This window comes from Rhineura floridana, chromosome 21 (genome assembly GCF_030035675.1).
Source record: "Rhineura floridana isolate rRhiFlo1 chromosome 21, rRhiFlo1.hap2, whole genome shotgun sequence".
Classification (NCBI taxonomy): Eukaryota; Metazoa; Chordata; class Lepidosauria; order Squamata; family Rhineuridae; genus Rhineura; species Rhineura floridana.
In genome coordinates, this window is record NC_084500.1 from 8123939 (window position 1) to 8142773 (window position 18835).

An 18835-nucleotide genomic window follows, 5' to 3' on the forward strand; every position below is an offset into this window, starting at 1 on the left:
TAGCATAGACATATTGAAATTAATGGAATTTCATTAATTTAATCATACCCATTAATTTCAATGGGTGTACACAGAGTATGACTAACACTGGATACAACCTTTAGTCTGAGATTGCACATGCTTACCCCCATCACAGTAAACCATGGTTTATCATATCTGAATGCAACTGCTGTCTCTTGATGGAAAGGACATGGGGAGGAAGGGAGGAAAAGATACCAGGACTCAAAAGAAGAAAGCAACTTTATTACTATTGCATAAGTGATTAAAATTAGACTTTTTTTCTTTTTTATACAGATAAGATATTTACAGTGCTGTTTGGTTAAATAGATAGGTTATATGGCAGTATCTTCCCTTTATATACTTTGTACAGTGCAATAATATATATATATATATATATATATATATATTTATATATAATGTGTGTATATATTAAAATAACTCTTCTTTTTTAAAAAAGTAGCATGCAGGGGAATATCATTTTTAAAATTTACTCCTTTTTAAAAACCGTACCAAGGTTTGTTTGCCACAATTTCCACCTTGATTGCACTTCTATTTGAAATAATGTTGCGTCAACATGGGAGGAAATGAAACATGGTCAGAAGTTCAGGAATGAAGATGGATGAGAGCCCTTTGCGCACATTCACCAGACAGGAGGAATCATATATGCTGTCTAAGGTAAGGATTCTTTACATTCAGCCAAGAGCCCACATACAATCAGAAACTTGTGTATGAGTCTGCGATCATATATACGGTTGCAGAAACCCAGGCTGCATTCAGACCTTTAACTGAATGAGTGGAAGTTAGGTGGGGGGATTATCCCCCACCCCTACATTCAACATAATATTCAGTTACGAACTGGATGGAAGGATATGTCCATTTCGGTTCTCTCAGACCTTATTTTTCCAACCTTAAATGCAGTTCTGCAGATTTCTGCAGCAATTTCTGATTTTCTTTTTTAAAAAATCCTCATGAAAATTTTTCAGCATTTTAATGTGAATTTCCCCTAATAAACACCTTTTTTTGTACGCACTTTTGGCTAACATACACATTTTTGCAAGTAACGTCTCCTAATATAATATATTTGTAAAAATTTTTCCACTAATATATATATATATATTATGTGCACATTTCCCCTAATATATGCATTTTTGTAAACATTCCTTGGTCGGAGTAATGTATCACAAAATTTGGATAAGTGTGAATTTCAAAGAATGGCTGTGTTTTTGTTCTCATATTGTTTTGGAAAGTGCAAATTCCATACACCAACTGTTAAATGCAAACAGAATTGAATTTCTCCCACATCCTAGTTGTGAGATTTAGGGTGAAGGCTTTAGCCCATTTTTCTGCTCTGGCCTTGAAGAACAGAAAATCCTTATAATTCTTGGAGTAAACCGCAACAACCTGACCAGGTGGTGTTCTTGCATTTTGTGACATAGTTGACTTTAATCAACTAGCTTCCATATATTTTTTTTTAAAAAAATTTCTGGTTCACACATAAAATCAAAGGTAGACTGGGTGTGCCAAAGATTCCACCTCTGACAAAAGTATTTTTCTAGGAACTTGGCTTGCATTGATTTCTACTTTGTGGGGGTGAACTAAAGGTAAAGGTGTCCCTGCACTTATAGTGCGAGTCATTTCTGACTCTTAGGGTGACGTCTTGCGACATTTACTAGGCAGACCGTATATATGGGGTGGGATTGCCAGTTCCGTCCCTGGCCTTTCTTTACACCCCAGCATATGCCGGGTACTCATTTTACTGACCACGGATGGATGGAAGACTAAGTGGACCTCGACCCCTTTTACCGGAGATTCGACTTCCTTCTTCCGTTGGATTCGAACTCTGGCCGTGAGCAGAGCTTCGGCTGCATTACTGCCGCTTACCACTCTGCGCCATGGAGGATCTTGGGGGTGAACTACTATTGCCTAATATGCACTTTTTTTAAAAAAATGAGAGGATGTGATTAATATAAATACTTGAAGTTCCTTTAGATGCTTGGTCCATCTACCCAGTGTAGCGGGTGTGGAGCCTTTGGTTTTCTGGTTCTTGCTGAACTACAATTTCCATTATCCCCCAGCAAGCATGGCCAATGACCAGGGATGATGGGTGTAACTCAGCAACATCTGGAGGGCCAAAGGTGCCCCACACCTGCAGTATGGTTTACATACTCTCCAGCATCTGGGGCAAATGTCTTTCCTAGCTCTGCTACCTGTAGATACAAAAGGCATTATCTACCACTCAACTATAACTCCTCTTGTATAGTACTGCTAAACCTAACTGGTCAAAGATTGACTAGTCTAGCCAAGCTAGAATGCATATCTGTGCATCTTTTTTCACAGGTGTGTAGAATCAAGACCTAGGCCACAATAATAGAATCAAGCGGCACAGGGAAAATGACTCTGTTTTGTTTTATTGTATGTAATTTTCATTTTGATGCCTGACCATCTTTTGACATCAAGCCAGGCTTTTTGGGGGTGGAGGTGGGGGGAAACAGAGTAAAAAAGTATTAGCAAAGTGTTAGTAAAACCCATGCAATTATTGTGCCCACTAACACATCTGAATAAAACAGCATGGATTTTCTAATATACCCAAAAGGAACAAAGCCAGGACAAATGCAGAGGAGGTCATCCATGCACAACTCTTCCTATTGCTGATCATTTAATTCATTCCTCAACATCATTCCCATTTGCTACTGGGGTTTATTAATGTGGACAATTTATATGCCACTTTATATTGAAACAAAACTCTTTAGTGGTTGGGGTTGAATAATAGCCATGCATATATTTTAGTAATTTTTGACCCACTTTGTAATCCAGTGGCTTAGCAATGAGGCTTACAATCAGGGTAATTTTAAGACTTTGACAGCTGATGTTTCGGTCTATTCACCTGAGCTGCCTGCAACAGTATTTAAATCAGCATCTCCCCCCCCCAACACCTGCACGGAGAGATGGAAGGATCTGTCAGTTTTGGATAGTTTCTTATTTTGCCAGTCTTAAATTCAGTTCTCCACCCTCCTGCAGCAATTTGTAGATTTTAAAAAAAGTCCTCATGAAATGTCTTCAGCATTTTAGTGTGACTTTCTCAGAATAAACACATTTTTGTATGAACTTTTGACTAATGAGCAGTTTTTGCAAGCAATTTCTTCTAATGTTATTTTTGGTATGTTATTTTCACTAATATCTTTGTTTTATGCACACTTTCTCCCAATAAATGTATTTTTATAAGCATTGCTTGGTTGGAAAACAATGCCGCAAAATTCAGAGATGTGTGCATTTAGAAGGACGCTGTGTTTCAGGTCTCATTTTGTTTTGGAAAGTGCAAATTTGACAGATTTAAATTTGAACGGAATCAAATTTCTCCCCCATCCCTATTTGTCCAGACCTATTCCGTCCACAACATAGCTGTACGTGCAAAAACTATATTCTGCCACTAGATCAAAAGACTTCCATGGATGGAAGGAAGCCTTCTTGTGCATGGACAGCTAACTTTGGATCTTACCTGCTTTCCCTTTTGTTGACCGGCTGGAAAATATTTGTGAAAAAGTAGCACGTGCATGTTTCAGATCAACAGATACATTTGCACAGATGAGGTGGTGGTCTGAAAGGGTGTCAATTTTCAATATAAATTAATTGTATAATATACATATGCTTACATTTATATATTTTTTCAGCTGGAGATGTTAAGGAAAACATATAGCAACAAACACACATTCAGGGAATCTCTCAAGGGGGATTACTCCCAAGAAAGAAGGCATACGATGTCTCTCTTAGTTAGGATTGCCTCAACAGGTAGCTACAGTATCATGGGTTGTTGGAAACTCAATCTCTGTCATCACTTTTGCCAAAGCTAAAGCTGGTCAGGGTTCATTAAGCTGCCACCCTGGTCCATAAATCAGGCTACTAGGTTCTAATTGGTGAGTCCCTCTGGCAAAGCATTATGGGGACTTTGGGCTGCCTCCCTAAAGTGCTGGCTATTAACCAGAAACAAAGCACTCCCCAAATCATTTCCTCTTATCTCTTTTATTTCTTACAAAATGTCTCCTCTACTTATATCTGTAAGTACATAACTATAATGCTGTAAAAGGTTAACGGGAGCAAATGGCAACTAGGAGTTGCATCCAATGCTTGTCCTGCTAAGAGTAGACCCACTGAAATTAATGGGCATGACTAACATGCCCAGAAAATGGACATTTTTTTCTTAATAATATTATCTGTTATTTAGTTTAATTTTTGTAAATTGTATTGCTTTTATTGATGTATTTTTATACTTGTGTTTATTTTTCTTTGTAAGCCGCCTTGACAGCCTTTGGCCAAAAGGCGGGGTATAAATAAATTTAATAATAATAATAATAATAACAACATTAATTTTAATGGGTCTCCTCTGATTGGGACTTAGAATAGACCTCACTGGGTTGTATCCAACTGAGTAAAACTGAGTCGGATATTACCCCAGGTTCAGAAACATTTGAATAAATTGGAGTAGAGTAAGATCAGTAAACTGAATGTACATGAAATGTGAAGCCATTTATACATTGGCTCAAGGCATCTTGTACGGCACTGTCTCAAAATGGGGTAGGGAAGACTTTGCATTGCCCTTAAATACCCAGTGTGCTGCATTTTATTTTAAAAAAGCCCTGATAAAAAAAACACGCAGTGGTCAGGTGAAGTGCAATAATAAAAAATGAAGGGAAAAAATGAAACATAAACAGTGGTGGGCTACAGTTTTATGTTTAACAAATGAACACAATCCTCTGAATGGCACAACTGGTTCATTATGCCTCTGAGCATCCCTGTACAATTCCCCTCAAAGCCTGTGGGGCAAACAGAACCACTGATGGCTGACAAAAAAACGCCAAAACCCATGGTTTTAACTTGCTGCAGTTGATTTCAAACTGCTTGGAAAGTTGGACCGTAACAAATAGATGCTTGAAAGTGTCCATAAAATTGCTGGCCGCACATCTGTGTCCAGTTTGTGTCACGTTTTCTGGGTGGACACCAGATCTATAGCGCTGGCTGAATGGAGATCCATCTTCTGAACTTCTGCCACCACGCCAAAAAATAAAATAAAAAATTACTCAGGGCTCTTATGGGTTGTTTTTTCTTTTTAATTATTGCATTAGGAAACAAAAAACGTTAAAGCATTAAGACAACCCTTTTAATGTCCCTGCCAAGAGGATATAGTTGATTTACAGGTATGCTGATGGCCTGGGGTTCATAGTTGAACTGTTTATCGCATCCACATTTCGCTCGCTCATGTGATCTCTCCTCCTTTTTTTCCCCATTTATTTTTAAAGTTGATCAGGGAGAAAAGTTCACCGGACAGCATGCGCATGCGTGGATTGATTTGTTTCACAGTGTTATATGGCTACTCCATGCCACTTCGTAGGATCTGGTTGGCTGCAATCAACATGACGCTGATGATAAAGGCCATGGCAAAAGCACATATTAAGCTTTTCCGTACGCAGGTCTGTCGGTTCTGTTTTTGAGAATGCACTAAGAGAGAACAAAAAGGGAAAAATGTGACAGTTATTTTAGAGTTATTTATCAATTTTATGATTTATATACATTGTGCATCACACATACGATAGCTCAGCCATCAATGAGAATCAGTTTGTAGCTACCTTGGGTTGTATCCAACTAAGTTCTGTTCAGAGCAGAGGCACTGAAATTAATGGACCTACATTAGTCATGCTCATTAATTTCAATGGGTTGTAGTCAATATTAGTCCTACTATTAATTAATGGCCATAACTGATTATTATTATTTATTACTCACTTTCCTTGCAAAGCAACCCAAAGGTGACTTAAAACAATAACATTGAAACCAATTATAACAAACCCATTAAAACAGTATGCAATTTAACAACAGATCAGTAAAATAAAGGCAGGTCTTGCAAGACCTGCTACATTAAAAAAGGCCATTGATACCGAAAGCCCTTCAAACTAAGGGTCAAAGCCCCAGGTAAAATGGAAGGTTTGTGCCTGGTGCCTAAAAGTAGATGATGATGGCAGCAGGCATACCTCTCTGGGAAGAGCATTCCACTAGCAGAGAGCCACCACTTGAAAGGCCCATTCTCATTTTGCCACCTTCCACCCTCAAAGGGGCATGCAGAGAAGGGCCTCAGATGAAGAATGCAAGGTCCGGGTTGGTTCATGGTCAAAGAGGCAGTGCAATCGTGCCAGAAAAGGTCTTCTATGTTCCGACCATCCTATGCCGGTTAACAATCTGGCTACCAAATGCTGCACCAGCTTCTGAACCGTTTTCAAAGGCAGCTCCAAGTGTAACACACTGCAGAGCGTAGACAACTGAAGTTAGGCTGTCCTGGACCAGAAAGGGATGCAACTGAGCCACCAGTCGAAGCAGATGAAAGGCACTTTGTGCCCCTGAGGCCTCTTGAGTCTCAAGTGACAATAACAGATCCAGGAGCACCCCGAAGCTATGTTCCTACGTACTTCAGAGGGAGTGTAACCCCATCTAGATATGGCAATGCCCCACCCATCTGGCCCAGGGAACCACCCACCAACAGTGCCTCAGTCTTGTCTGGATTAAGCATCAGTTTATTGGCTCTCATCCAGTCAATTACCAAAGCAAGGTCTATTTTATTTATTGTATTTTTTTTTTTAGACCGCCCTTTAGCGACAAGCTCTCAGGGCGGTGTACAACAGAATAAAACCACATTTAAAATACAGGTGAGTGTGGGTACAATACAACTATAAAAACATTTTAAAAGCAGGTGAAGACAAAAATTAAAATAAGATTACAATTAAAATTAAGATTAAAATTAAAATGCCTGGGCAAAGAGGTAGGTCTTTACCTGGCGCCGAAAAGATAACAAAGAAGGTGCCAGGCATATCTCATCAGGGAGGGCGTTCCATAATTCAGGGGCCACCACTGAGAAGGCCCTAGATCTAGTTATTGCTCTCCGGGCCTCCCTATGAGTTGGAACCTGGAGAAGGGCCTTCGACATCGAGCGTAGCGAACGGGTAGGTACATAGCGGGAGAGGCGTTCCACCAGGTATTGCGGTCCGATGCCATTAAGGGCTTTATAGGTAAGAACCAACACTTTGAATCTGGCCTGGAAACATATTGGTAGCCAGTGCAGTTGGGCCAGGACAGGTGTTATATGGTCAGATTTTTTAGTCCAAGTAAGAACTCTGGCCGCAGCATTCTGCACCAGCTGAAGTTTCCAAACCGTCTTCAAAGGTAACCCAACGTAGAGTGCATTACAGTAGTCCAATCTAGAGGTTACCAGAGCATGGATAACTGTGGCGAGGTTCTCCCTGTCCAGATAGGGTCGTAGTTGGGCTACCAGCCGAAGCTGGTAGAACGCATTCCGTGCCACCGAGGCTACCTGAGCCTCCAGTGACAGGAGCGGATCTAATAAGACCCCCAAACTACGGACTTGCTCCTTTAGGGGGAGTGTAACCCCATCTAGGGTAGGTCGGACATCAACCATCTGGGCAGAGAGCCCCCCCACCGACAGCATCTCAGTCTTGTCGGGATTGAGTCTCAGTTTATTAGCTCTCATCCAGTCCATTATCGCGACCAGGCAGCGGTTTAGTACATTAACAGCCTCACCTGAAGAAGATGAAAAGGAGAAGTAGAGTTGTGTATCATCAGCATATTGCTGGAAACGCACTCCAAATCTCCTAATGACCTCACCCAGCAGCTTCATATAGATATTAAAGAGCATGGGGGACAGAACTGAACCCTGCAGGACCCCATATTGGAGTACCCAGGGACTCGAGTAATGCTCCCCAATGCTCTATCAATTTCAGTGGGTCTACTCTTGAGTAGTTGGGTTGTATTCAACTAAGTCCTACAGAGAATAGACCCACTGAAATGAAATGAAAGCCCTTAACAACTTGGCTCCAGGGATACCTTCAGGACCACCTGACTGTTTATATCCCTGTCCAGTCACCAAGATCTTAGGTTGTTAATGGTTCCTCCATGGTTTGGAGGCATGGCTAGTATCCACCAGGAGCCCCACATCCAGCTCTGTGCACCTCCTTCTTGTATGAGAGATCAGGTAGGCCCCCATTCCTGTTAAACTTCAGGTGCTCCATTTGAAAAAGCTCTCTAAACAATTAAAATAATTTGAACAATAAATTCTCTTATGGTTGAATGAGGTGGGCCTGGAGAAGACAAGATTACTTTTGCTTCAAACATCGGACGGGGGGTACCACAGAAGATGGAGCAGACGTTTTTTCTTTTACCCCAGAGGGCAAAATTAGAGCCAATGGGTGGAGATTGCAGAGAGCACTAAAGATTTGGAGAAACTCATGAAGGGTAAGAGCTATTTGACAGTGAGAATAAGGGAAACAGACTGTCTCAGGAAGCGATGGGTATTTCAGCAGAGGATGGATAGCCATCTGACATCTTGTAGTTGAAAAATTCTTGCGCTGAACAGGAATACGGCCAATTACGTCCCTACAGACCCTCTTGCATCAGGAGAACGGGTCCTGAAAAAAGGCATTCTCTGTGGCAGCGGCTAAGCTCCCTCCCCCCAGAGTTGTGTCACACCTCCACTATGCAGTTTTTGTCGTGGGCTGAAGACATACCGCTTTACCTTGGACACCTCGGATGCATATTTTAAGGGCCCACCTTATTCTTGTCATTGTAATTTGTTCTGAACTGTTTTTAATGTTGTATTTTAAATTGCTGTTACCTGCCCTGGGAGGTTATAAGTCGAAACAACAACAACAGCAACAGCATGGCCTCCAAGGTCCCTTTGTCCATGATTCTGTAACACTCAAACCAGAGAATTCCTATATCATATATTTCCCTTTAGAAATGAGGCCAGGAGATTTAGAATGCCAACACATGAGAATTTTGGCAATATCCCTGCCTAAGAATGCCTTAGACCACATGGCCAAGTGGGGAGTGCAGTAGAGAGAGAAAACTGTCCTAATTAAGATCGGTAAAAGAGTCTTACCTTCAAATTCTGTTTGACAGTTGCCAGAGTTCTCGTTTAAGCTCTCCTCCTCATTGATGATAATGTTTTCAATATCTTTCATTGTTAAGTGGTCCCGGAATGCATGGTAGAGAATATGCTTCAACTCCTCCAGAGTTATCCGTTGCATGTCAAACTGGGGAAGTCAATGAGAGCTTAGTTAGACTTTCTGTTTTGCCAGAGGCAAGAAAGTTTGAGGATTGATTTCAAAGGCGATTAAACAGAGTTGTGAAGAAAGAAAATTTACAGTGCTTTATTTGAGATAGCAGCTGGTGGTTTATGGCAGAAAGGCAATAAACAGATGAAGCAGCTAATGAGTGCAGATAACCCACATTCTCCTTTCAGTTGTTGGGGGGCCCAAACAAGCCATGATGGAGAGATCCCAGCATGCCCAACCGGCCTGGGTCTGTGCTGAAGCTCTCTGAGCAGGAGTTCAGTCAGTCAGTTGGACTGCCTTCAAGTAGATTCTGACTTATGGCGACCCTATGAATAGAGTTTCCATGGTAAGCAGTATTCAGAGGGGGTTTCCAATTGCCTTCCTCTGAGGCTGAGAGGCAGTGACTGGCCCAAGGTCACCCTGTGAGCTTCATGGCTGTGTGGGGATTCGAACCCTGGTCTCCAGGTTGTAGTCCAACGCCTTAATCACTATGCCACACTGAGTTAGGGAGCCTTGTTTATACCCAAATGAGCCTCTGGACTTGGGTGACTTTAACTAGCTATACTTGGAGACAATAAAGAAATCAGAAGGCAGCTAGGACTGGGGAGGACAGCTATGAGAGAACTAGAAAAGGTCCTCAAATGCAAAGATGTATCATTGAACACCAAAGTCAGGATCATTCAGATGATGGTATTCCTGATCTCTATGTATGGATGTGAAAGTTGGACAGTGAAAAAGGCAGATAAGAGAAAGATCAACTCATTTGAAATGTGGTGTTGGAGGAGAGCTTTGTGCATACCATGGACCGCGAAAAAGACAAATAATTGGGTGTTAGAACAAATTAAACCAGAAATGTCACTGGAAGCTAAAATGATGAAACTGAGGTTATCATACTTTGGACACATAATGAGAAGACATGATTCACTAGAAAAGAGAATAATGCTGGGAAAAACAGAAGGGAGTAGAAAAAGAAGACCAAACAAGAGATGGATTGATTCCATAAAGGAAGCCACAGACCTGAACTTACAAGATCTGAACAGGGTGGTTCATGACAGACGCTATTGGAGGTCACTGATTCATAGGGTCACCATAAGTCATACTCGACTTGAAGGCACATAACAACAACAACAACCTGTGGGGATTTTTTTAAATTTGGGTCTCACACTTCTGCCTTTGTTTATCTATTCTGTTTGTCAGTGTCCTTGCTTTGTAGCAGCCTGATTCACTGCAGCTGTCTTTGAAGGCCAAGTTCCCAGCGCTTGGCAGTGTGTGTGAAAATGTCCTCCCTAATGATCTGTTGGCATCCACTGTCTATTCTTGCCAATTAAGAGCCTCTCTTATCTCATCTGTGTTACATAAACAAAGCTTCTCAGGCTTAATGTACTATTCTATTCTACATAGGCCGGGTGAGAAAGCATGCCCAAGGCCCACCTGGCTGGGATGCAGGGGTGCTGAGACAAGAGCATGAGGCAGGGGAGTTGAGCACGCCATCTTACACTTCCTTGCTACATCGAGATGTCTTGCAGTTATTTTCCCATTCCGTCTAGTATTACTTGACTTTGCATACCTATCCCAATACACCAGGGGGTGGGGAACCTTAATCAGCCTGACGTCTACGTTCCCTTCCTGGCCATACCTCAGTGGTAGAGTACTTTGCATGCAGATCCCACATTCAATCTCTGGCATCTCTAGATAAGTAGCTGAGACTGGTGGCTCCGATGTCAGCGGGGCAGTGACTCTGCTCCGGGTTTTAGTTCAAATTTTCAAAATAGGTTGAGCACCTTGGACAGCTCTTTCAACGTTCAGACTAAAACCCAGAGTGTATTCACCGGCTCACTGGCATCAAAACCGCCAGTCTCCTCTGCAGGTATGGCTGGGAGAGACCCCTCCCTGAAACCCTGAAGCGCCACTGCCAGTCAGTGTAGGCAAAGCTGAGGTAGATGGAGCAACAGTCTGGCTCAGTATAAGGCGACTTCCTGGGCTCCTAAAGGCAAAAGTTGGTGAAGCAATGGATGTGAATGTTACCTTTGTACAGGAGGCTAGATTTCAGCCAGGAAGAAACTCAAAGGCTTCTAGGCACACACATATATACTCTTTAACCAGGTGAGTAGGAGGCATTGCCACAGTGCACGGACACCTTCTAGGCAGGCAAAAGCACCCAAGGAGAGTATGGAGGAGGGCCATTGAGAGTGTCCCGAAGACCAAGTAGAGAGGCCCTGAGGGCCACATTTGGCCCCCCCAGGCCTGGGGTTCTCCACCCTTGCAATAAATACATTCCTGGAGATGCTGAGCATCAAACCTGGCACCTTCTGCATACAAAGCATGCAAATGCAGCAGTGAGACTGCTCACTGGGCAGGGTATCGCCAACATGTCACCCCGCTGCTAAAAGAATTGTCCTGGCTGTCCATTTGCTAACGGGCCAAGTTCAAGGTTCTAGTTTTGGTCTACAAAGCCCTATACAGCTTGGGACCAGGATACCTGAAAGACCGTCTTACCCCTTATATGCCCAGTTCGATCACTGCGCTCTGCAGGTGAGGACCTCCTGGAGATACCATCTTATCAGGAGGTTCATTCTGCACAATATAGGAAACGGACCTTTAGTGTGGTGGCACCTACCCTGTGGCTCTGCCACTGTGCTCCAGCCCTTCTCCATACACTCTTCCTTGTGTACATATAGTCAAATGCATAAAATGGTGGGCAATATTTTCACTTTTTAATTATGAAATCCAGCCTGGCAGATATCTATAACTATAAAATATTTGTGTAAGCTCTCATGCTGTCACGCATGGGGGCAGGAGGCAGGACGGCAAGCAAGTGAGGCAAGGGAGTGAGCGAAGCAAGGATGGCAGGTGAGTGAGCGGGGGGGCAAGTGCATGAGTGGGGGTGGGCAGGCAAGCAGGTGGCAGCAACAACATAGGAGACAAGTAAGCAGGTGAGGTGAGGTGAGGGCAGCCTGGGACAGTGGCAGAAGCCTGAGCAGGTGGGAGGCCATTAAGCTGCCTAAACGGGACAGCAGCAAGTGACTGGAAGGGTGTTTGGGGAGTTGCCTGGGGGTGAGGGGCAGCTTTGGGACTTGCCTGTGTGTATATATATTTGTGTTTGTGGGTGCCGGGTGTGTGTGTTTGAGCGTCCCAGGGGGTTGTGCATGAAGCGCGCAGGGGTGAAGCCCCTAGTATATATATTGTAACAATTTCCCCATCAGAATGGCACTTTCCATCTGCTTAGTTTACATGATGGGATTTAACAGGAAAATATCATCATGGGCTGAGCAATCTTTCCTGTAAGTACATCCCGCGTTAAAAAGACAAAGACACAAGCAGCTACACTGAGAATGTGCAGGGATTTTTCCCAAGGTGTCAGCTCTTCACTGAGACAGCAGTGTCGGTGGGGGTGCAGGCAGGGCTGGAGATTCCTTGGTAATTGCCAGGCCGTAAATCCTCAGCTGGCAGCTTGGCTATAAATCTGCCAGGCTAGCAAGGAGGAAGCAAGATAAGTGCAGAGGCCGTTCAAAGCTTACGTGCCAAGCCAGAAATCCAGAAGAGACGTCAGTGAAGGTCAGGGTCTAGTTGCCGAGAGATCAGTCCAAGTCAAGGTTCAGGGGATAGGAAGACACACAGTGGTCACGCCTGACGTTGTAGTCAGCAACAAGCTGAAGCCAAGGTTTGACTTTTAAGGAGCAGGTTTGTCAGCAGGTGTGAGCCATCAGCATTTTGGCCTTAAGTGGACAGGCCTGCCCCTCTTCTGCCTGACCTTCTGTTGTCTACGTTCTGCAGGTGAGGGGGGAGTATCCTGTTCACTGCCTGCGTCTGGCTGAAGGGCTTCAGCTGTGTCTGGGGTGCTCTGCAGCTGAGGGGGAGAAGGAGCTGGGTTCTCAGGAGTTTCCTCCATTTCTCCTTCTGGGTCTGCTGCTTCTGGGTCTGCTGCTGTTACTCCCGAGTCATCCTCGTCTGATGAGTCCTCTGATGGGGCCATGACACTATCCCCCTCCCCACAACCAACCCGCCGCCTCACACCTGGGCCAGGCTTATCCGGGTAGCGCTGGTGGAATCGACAGACCAGATGAGGGGCATGCACCTGCGCAGCATCTTCCCACGAAAGTTCCTCTGGGCCGTACCCCTGCCAGTCTTTGAGATATTGGAGGTGGCCCCGATGCCTCCGGGAGTCCAGGATATGTGCCACTTCGAATTCCTCTTCCCCATTGACTTGTATCGGCGGCGGGGGTGGCGGTTTACTACTCAAGGGGTGAGGTGGGAGAGCGGGAGTCAGCAGTGATCTATGGAAGACAGGGTGAATGCGGAATGATCCAGGGAGTTGGAGCCGGAACACCACCGGGTTAATCTGCTGGGTGATATGGAAGGGACCTACATTCCGAGCCTCCAGCTTTTGAGACGGACGTTGCGAACGCAGGAACTTGGTTGAGAGCCATACCCGGTCCCCTACCTTCAGCGGCGGGCCTGGTTGGCGATGGCGGTCTGCAAAGTGCTTATACGAGCCCTTTGCCTGCTCCAGCTGTTCCTTCAGGACTGCCTGCAGAGCCTGCAACTCCTGCAGCATGACATCTGCAGCGGGGACCAGCGAAGGGGGCCACACTGAGGGGAAGAACCGGGGGTGGTAGCCGTAGGAGGCACAGAACGGGGTCTGGCGTGTGGAGGAATGAACGGAATTATTATATGCGAACTCAGCCAGAGGTAACAGATCCACCCAATTGTCCTGTTGGAAACAGGTGTAACACCGCAGGTATTGTTCTACGGTGGCGTTGGTGCGTTCAGTTTTTCCATATGATTGACGGTGGTGGGTGGAGGACAAGTGGATCTGGACGTTCAGGTCCCGAAACAGTGCCTACCAGAACCGAGCAGTGAACTGGGCTCCTCGGTCAGATATCAGGTGGTTGGGGAGGCCGTGCAAACGGAAAACCTGGGTCAAAAACAGTTGAGCAGTTTCTGGGGCAGAGGGTAGTCCGGCACAGGGGAGGAAATGGGCCATCTTGGTGAACAGGTCTACGACCACGAGGATGGTGGTCATTCCCCTGGAGGCTGGTAAGTCTTTGATAAAATCCAGGGAGACCGAGCGCCAGGGCCCTGGGAGGGTAGGCAGCGGGAGGAGGAGCCCAGGTGGCTTTCCGGGGTGTCTCTTGGCTCGCTGGCAGGTATCACAGGCAGCTACATAGTCCTTGACGTCTGCTTGGACCCGGGGCCACCAGAAATCCCATAGGACCAGGTGGAGGGTTTTATAGGTTCCAAAATGACCTGCAGGTTGGCTGTCATGGCAGAGTTGGAGCACCTCTCCCCGCAGAGCTCTCAGTGGAATGTACAAACAGTTCCGGTGGTACAAGAGGCCATTTTGCAAGGAAAATGGGCTGTCCAGGGTGGGCATTCCTGACTGGAGCTCTCGCTGCTGTGCCAGGTCGTATGGGTCCTTTTGCTGCTGTTCCTGCACCCGGTCCAGTAGGGGTTGTGGCTGGTGGGTAGCTGCGAAGTTCTCTGGGCGGAGGATTGGGCGAAGGGGGCGATCGAACTACTCGGCTCGGTATTCCAGCTTGCGAGAGAGTGCATCTGCTTGTGTGTTTCGGCGGCCGGGGAGGTAGGTGACCGTGAACTGGAACCGGGAGAAAAACAGGGACCACCAGATCTGGCGTTGGTTAAGCCGTCGGGTGCTTTGCAGGTGCTCCAGGTTTCGATGGTCCGTTCGTACCTGTACTGGATGGTGTGCCCCTTCCAAGAGATGACACCAGGTCTCGAAGGCTACTTTTATGGCCAGTAACTCCTTCCCCCAAATGGTGTAGTTCTGTTCCGAAGAATTGAGTTTCTGGGAGTGGAACGCACAGGGGAGCAGGGACTGCTTGTTCCCCACCGGCTGTAGTAGGACCGCTGCCACTGCCTTATTGGATGCATCGGCCTCTACTATGTAAGGTCTGGTGGGGTCAGGTTGCTGGAGGATGGGTTCAGACGTAAAGGTTTGTTGGAGGCGCTGGAATGCCTGTTGAGCGGCCTCCATCCAAGCAAACTCCTCTTTGCCTCGAAGCAGGTCTGATATGGGTGTTGTTAGTTCGGAGAAGTGGGAGATGAACCGGCAGTAATAGTTGGCGAAGCCCAAGAAGCACTGCACATCTTTGTGGCTTTGAGGAGCTGCCCATTGGAGGATGGTCTCAACTTTGGCTGGGTCCATCTGGATACCCGAGGGAGAGATCCGATGGCCTAGGAAATCCATGGTAGTGAGGTCAAATGCACATTTTTCTAGCTTGGCGAAGAGGCGGTTCTCCCGCAGGCGCTGCAGCACCACTTGAACGTGCTCCTTATGTTCCGAGGGGTTCCATGAGTAGATCAGGATGTCATCCAAGTAAATCACCAGGAAGCGGTCTAGGAGGTCCCGGAAGATGTCGTTCATGAAGTGCTGAAAGACGGCAGGGGCGTTGCACAAGCCAAAAGGCATCACTGTGTACTCAAAATGTCCATAACGGGTGCGAAAGGCCGTCTTCCACTCAACTCCCTCCCGCATACGCACCAGGTTATAGGCCCCTCTCAGGTCCAGTTTGGTGAAAATGCGAGCGCCCTGCAGCTGCTCTAGTAGTTCTGGGATCAGGGGCAAAGGGTACCGATTCTGAACTGTAATCTGGTTGAGGGCTCGGTAGTCATTACAAAGCCGGAGTTCCCCACATTTCTTTTTTACGAATAGTACAGGGGCGGCTGCAGGTGACGTAGAGGGGTGAATGAACCCTCGATGCAGGTTCTTGTCTAGGAACTCTCTGAGGGCTGTCAGTTCGGGTTCCGACAGGGAGTAAATCCGGCCCACAGGAATCTTGGCTCCGGGGAGCAGGTCAATGGGGCAGTCATAAGGACGATGGGGTGGCAACTGGTCTACCTCTTGCATCCCAAAAACATCCTGGAACTCCCGGTACTTTTCCGGTAATTTCTCCAGTGCAGAGCTTGCCTCCCGGGTAGTCAGGATGTGCTCCTTCGGCCCCCAACAGGTGGTTTGGCAATAGGGGGATCCGAGGGTCAGTCGGCCGTGGACCACTGGATGAGGGGGTCATGCCCCTGTAGCCACGCCAGGCCAAGCACTACCGGGAAGTGAGGCGCGGCAGCTAGGTAGAACTGGAGGCTTTCCCGGTGCTCACCCAGGGCCATGTCTAGCGGCACTGTCTCCTGTACTACCGGGCCTGAGGCGAGAAGCCGGCCATCAATAGTCTCCAGGAGGATAGGGTGACGAATGGGTTGACTAGGAACCTGGTGTAGATTGGCAAAGGACACGTCCATGAAATTGCTGGTGGATCCTGAGTCCAGCATGGGTGGTACTTGGAGGGTACCCCTTCCGGGGACTGTCAGAGAGATCAACACGGTCAGATGCTTGGGCGGTGAGGAACTGAGGTGGCGGGCCCCCTGATCCACGAGGTTGCTCCGGCTCAGGGGCCTGTGGAGGCCAGGGCGTGGGCGTTTCCCGAGGTAGGGGCTGTGGGTCGTTTCGCGGAACAATGGGCTGCAAAATGTCCCTGGGCCCCGCAATACAGGCAGAGGCCCTGCTGCCTGCATCTCAGCTTTTCGGCAGCAGAAAGACATGGCCAAGCCCCTCCCAGCTGCATAGGTTCTACCGGGGGTGTAGGGTCCTTGCCGGAGGGCTCTGAGGGCGAGGGCACAGCCACTGGGGCCGAAGCTCTGTAGACTGGCCGGGGTTGGTTGGCAGCACGTCTGCTTTCCAGCCTCCCATCAATCTGGAGACACAGGCGTATTAGGGCTTGCAGGGTTCCAGGGTGCTCCACCCTAGCTAGCTCATCCAGAAGCTCATTGGACAGCCCCTCCTGAAATTGATCCATGAGAGCCGCTTCGTTCCAGCCCAGGTTTTGTTGTAGTAAATGAAAGTCTGTTACATATTCCCCCAAGAGGCGTCGGCCTTGCCGCAGCCTGCGTATGCGGTGGTTGGCTGTGGCTGATTTGACTGGGTCCTCAAACATAGCCTTCAGTTCCCTGGTGAAGGCGGCTAGTTCATTGAGCATGGGGCTACCCTCGAGGAGCTGGGGCGTGGCCCATCTTGCTGCGGCCCCGGTGCACAGGTTAATCAAGAATCCCACCCGGGTCTTATCATCTGGAAAGGCCTCTGGTCATAATTCCATGAAGAGCTAGGCCTGGGCCAAGAATGCTGAGAGCTGTTCTGAAGCCCCAGTGAATTTCTCTGGGAGGGTCACAGGGCACTTGGCTCTCCCTGTAAGAAGAGTGGGTGGGGCTGCTGCTAGCTGGGCTTGCAATCCTTGGACGGCCAACAGCAGCTGGTCCACTTGTGAGCGCAGTTTTCCTGCTGGAGTTGCTCCATGGTTGGCACTTCCCCCACTCACTTGTTGCTTGCTTCGTTTTGGGCTGACTACAAACTGTCAGCTCTTCACTGAGACAGCAGTGTCGGTGGGGGTGCAGGCAGGGCTGGAGATTCCTTGGTAATTGCCAGGCCGTAAGTCCTCAGCTGGCAGCTTGGCTATAAATCTGCCAGGCTAGCAAGGAGGAAGCAAGATAAGGGCAGAGGCCGTTCAAAGCTTACATGCCAAGCCAGAAATCCAGAAGAGACGTCAGTGAAGGTCCAGGTCTAGTTGCCGAGAGATCAGTCCAAGTCAAGGTTCAGGGGATAGGAAGACACACAGTGGTCACGCCTGACGTTGTAGTCAGCAACAAGCTGAAGCCAAGGTTTGACTTTTAAGGAGCAGGTTTGTCAGCAGGTGTGAGCCATCAGCGTTTTGGCCTTAAGTGGACAGGCCTGCCCCTCTTCTGCCTGACCTTCTGTTGTCTATGTTCTGCAGGTGAGGGGGGAGTATCCTGTTCACTGCCTGCGTCTGGCTGAAGGGCTTCAGCTGTGTCTGGGGTGCTCTGCGGCTGAGGGGGAGAAGGAGCTGGGTTCTCAGGAGTTTCCTCCATTTCTCCTTCTGGGTCAGCTGCTTCTGGGTCTGCTGCTGTTACTCCCGAGTCATCCTCGTCTGATGAGTCCTCTGACGGGGCCATGACACAAGGGTTGGGCATTTTACTATAAACATTATTAAGTAACCACAAAAAGTGCTCCTTAATCTGCAAACAAACAGACAAACAAAAAGCACAATTTCAAACTGTGCATAAAGGTTCACCTCAGATCCTGAACTCCAAAGCTACTTTGTAAAGATTTCTAAGCAATTTTGCATATTTCCAAGGAGAGAGAGAGAGAGAGAAGTCGTTCTCCTAGCATCCACAAGGGGTAGCCAAATACAGATTTTTACAAACTCAGTTTATGAGCTGCCATTGTCATGAGTGTCACTGCTTTTTTTTCATTCCAACAGTGAGAGAAAGGGGGGGGGATGGAATTACAAATTCCCTAGCTTACCGCTCAGCAAGCCAGAGGTTTGTGTCACTGAAGCCCAAGGCTGAGAATGGACTAAAACAGACTACCACTATTTTTAGTACCATTGTGTCAGTGAATTACCGAACAGTTGGGGAGGGGAGCGGTTGGGTAACCAAGCCTACGTGCTTGCACACACACAAAAAAACAACCTCCCCCCCTTCAGTTAGGAATGTGCGATGAGTATACAACAATAAACTGAATGTGATTTTACATTGTGCAACAACACAAGCTATTTACTAAGGATGCGCAAGCCCACCCCTTGCTTCATTTTAGGGCCTGCTTTCAATCACTTCAGGGGGTGGGGGCTTGCTTTGGACCATGAATCTGAAGCAGTATTTGGAGAACCAAAGCTTCGGCCACATTGAATTCCACAGGGAAAGCA

At 46.9% G+C, this 18835-nt stretch overlaps 1 protein-coding gene across 2 annotated transcripts in view; it reads right to left on the reverse strand.

Annotated features, from left to right (window-relative positions):
* Window positions 1-312: 312 nt before the first annotated feature.
* The window catches only part of CALN1 (calneuron 1), a 171741-nt gene continuing 153218 nt past the window's right edge, over window positions 313-18835 (reverse strand). For both annotated transcript variants that reach the window (XM_061605127.1, XM_061605128.1), the window contains exons 5-6: window positions 8933-9086; window positions 313-5490 (exon numbers count right to left, since the gene is read on the reverse strand). In XM_061605127.1, the coding sequence (XP_061461111.1) occupies window positions 5363-5490; window positions 8933-9086 (282 nt within the window). In that variant the 3' untranslated portion in view covers window positions 313-5362. The remainder of the gene's footprint in view (window positions 5491-8932; window positions 9087-18835) is intronic.